The 2,037-nt window shown below is 40.0% G+C and overlaps 1 protein-coding gene across 1 annotated transcript in view; it reads right to left on the minus strand.

Annotated features, from left to right (window-relative positions):
• LOC102303869 (serine protease FAM111A) overlaps positions 1 to 2,031 on the minus strand; it is a gene marked incomplete in the record, with an annotated part of 10,371 nt that extends 8,340 nt beyond the window's left edge. Inside the window, 2 exon segments of the mRNA XM_014331307.2 lie at positions 870 to 955; positions 1,299 to 2,031. Of these exon segments, the coding sequence (XP_014186793.2) occupies positions 870 to 955; positions 1,299 to 1,380 (168 nt within the window).
• Positions 2,032 to 2,037: the final 6 nt, after the last annotated feature.

Below are 2,037 nucleotides of genomic sequence, written 5' to 3' on the forward strand. Positions count from 1 at the left end.
GGTAGGTGAAGTGTCATGCCCAAGGACACAACGACCAAGACTGTATGAGCCGGGGCTCGAACCGGCAACTTTCCGATTACTAGGCGAACTCCCAACTCTTGAGCCACGATTGCCCCAATAAATAGTAAAGTTTGACTTATCTGATTGTTTTGTCTCGAACCTGTAATGCGCCTTATAATCCAGTATGCCTTATGTATGAAAACAGACCCATTCATCGACTGTGTGCCTTAATGTCCGAAAAATACGGTGCTGAATTTAGTTAATACAACCACATGATTTCTTCTTGGATTAATAATGTATTCAGATTCTAATTCGTTTGTGAAAATTCACAACTACAGCACATTTAGAATCACTAATTAACCCAACATTAAAGTAAATTGATTCTTAAAATAACAGCATATTAACCTGAAATTAAACGGTCAAATCGCAATCTCAAGGGCCAGATTTTGTGCAGTTTCTGGAAAATTTGAATCTTCTCCCTGAGTTTTGGATGCCAGGAGTTTAACAGCCATCTGTAGGTGTTTAATGACAAAACTAGAATAGACATTTTCTAAAAAAGAGATTTGCTAAGTGCTAAGCTATAACTGAGGTCATAGTAGGTGTTCTTGTTATACCAGACAAGGGCTGTGCAGAGATGTTTAAAGGGGCGGTGCTCAAAGTTAAAAAGGGCACATAGAACCAGGCTGAAGAACAACAACCCACACTCATCAGGAATCTAATATGGAATCAAATCATACTATATCACTGTGATTAGGTGGGGACAATGCAAAGCAAATGTAGCCTATCTTGATGCATTCTCAATCATCCAGGAAAGTAAATCTTTCAGATGAACAGAATCAACTTTTGGAGAAATGTAGCCTATATTTTACCTGATGGGGTACAATGTTGCTGTTGAGGGGTTTCTGCTGCCGCTGCTGCTGGTGGTGCTGGAGGGCAGGGCTGTGCTGATCTGAGACTGTAGACATTAAAAAGTCCACAGGAGAGATGGTAGCTGATTAAACAGGTGTTATGAGATAATAATAAAATGCAAAGATTGGTGACACTCTTTGTCTCTCTTCCTCCTTCTGTCTCCTCATCTCATCTATCTCTCCACTTGCTGTCCATCTGAGAACAAGGCACAATTTACTATTGCATTAATCTATTATTTTATTATCCACACTTAAAAACCACTTAAAAACTCTAGCACCTAATCCATAATAAAGTAATGATAGAAAAATGTTATAGAAACAAATCATTGTGTTTATTATTGTTTTTATGCTTAACTGCAATGCAACAACTGGTATATGTGATATTATTACCTGTGCTCTTCTCTTTAAGCCAGCTGCTGAGGGGTCCGCGACCTTTAGCCTCACACGGTTTCCTCCTGTCCTTACGAGGCATGGCTGGACAATGTTATATCATGAGTAATCATTTTTTTAAAAATCTATACACATAAAAATACAAACACACATATATACAGTGACATTTTATACCTTCTCCAGAATACTCTATAGAGTATGGCCACAAGTTTGCAGCATGGTGCTGATAAAGAATCTAAGGAGGACTTGCGCATGCCACAGTTTGAACGCAGCACACAATAGCTGTGTCCCAAAACTTAGGACTGGGCCCACATGTCTTCGAAGACTGAGAAGGGCGGAAGTGTGAGGCTATGAAATGGGACGGTCTAGCCTTCAGATTTGCATCACCGCTGTCTCGGTGGAGTTTAATAAACTCTGCCGTCTGCTCCTTACTATCTAAAATATAACAGGACACTGGCGTAAATTCTCAATCATCTCACACTTCTGTTTAATCAGTTTTCTGTTTGACGTTTATTCAGCTGAGAACCCTGGAGGAACCCACCTGAGGGATTATTTACGTTTTGTTTACATAATTTTGTTTGCCATCTATAATCCAGTTTTGAGATCCCTTCCCAGACACCTTAACGCCCACTCACATCCTGGGCCATCTGACCTCAGGAAAACACATGATAGGGTGGGGCCAGGTTTCACAATGAGCTCACCCAACATATCTTAAAATTACAGTTGGACACAGAAATGA

Source organism: Haplochromis burtoni, unplaced genomic scaffold (assembly GCF_018398535.1).
Source record: "Haplochromis burtoni strain Fernald_Lab_line unplaced genomic scaffold, NCSU_Asbu1 Contig_1898, whole genome shotgun sequence".
Lineage (NCBI taxonomy): Eukaryota > Metazoa > Chordata > Actinopteri > Cichliformes > Cichlidae > Haplochromis > Haplochromis burtoni.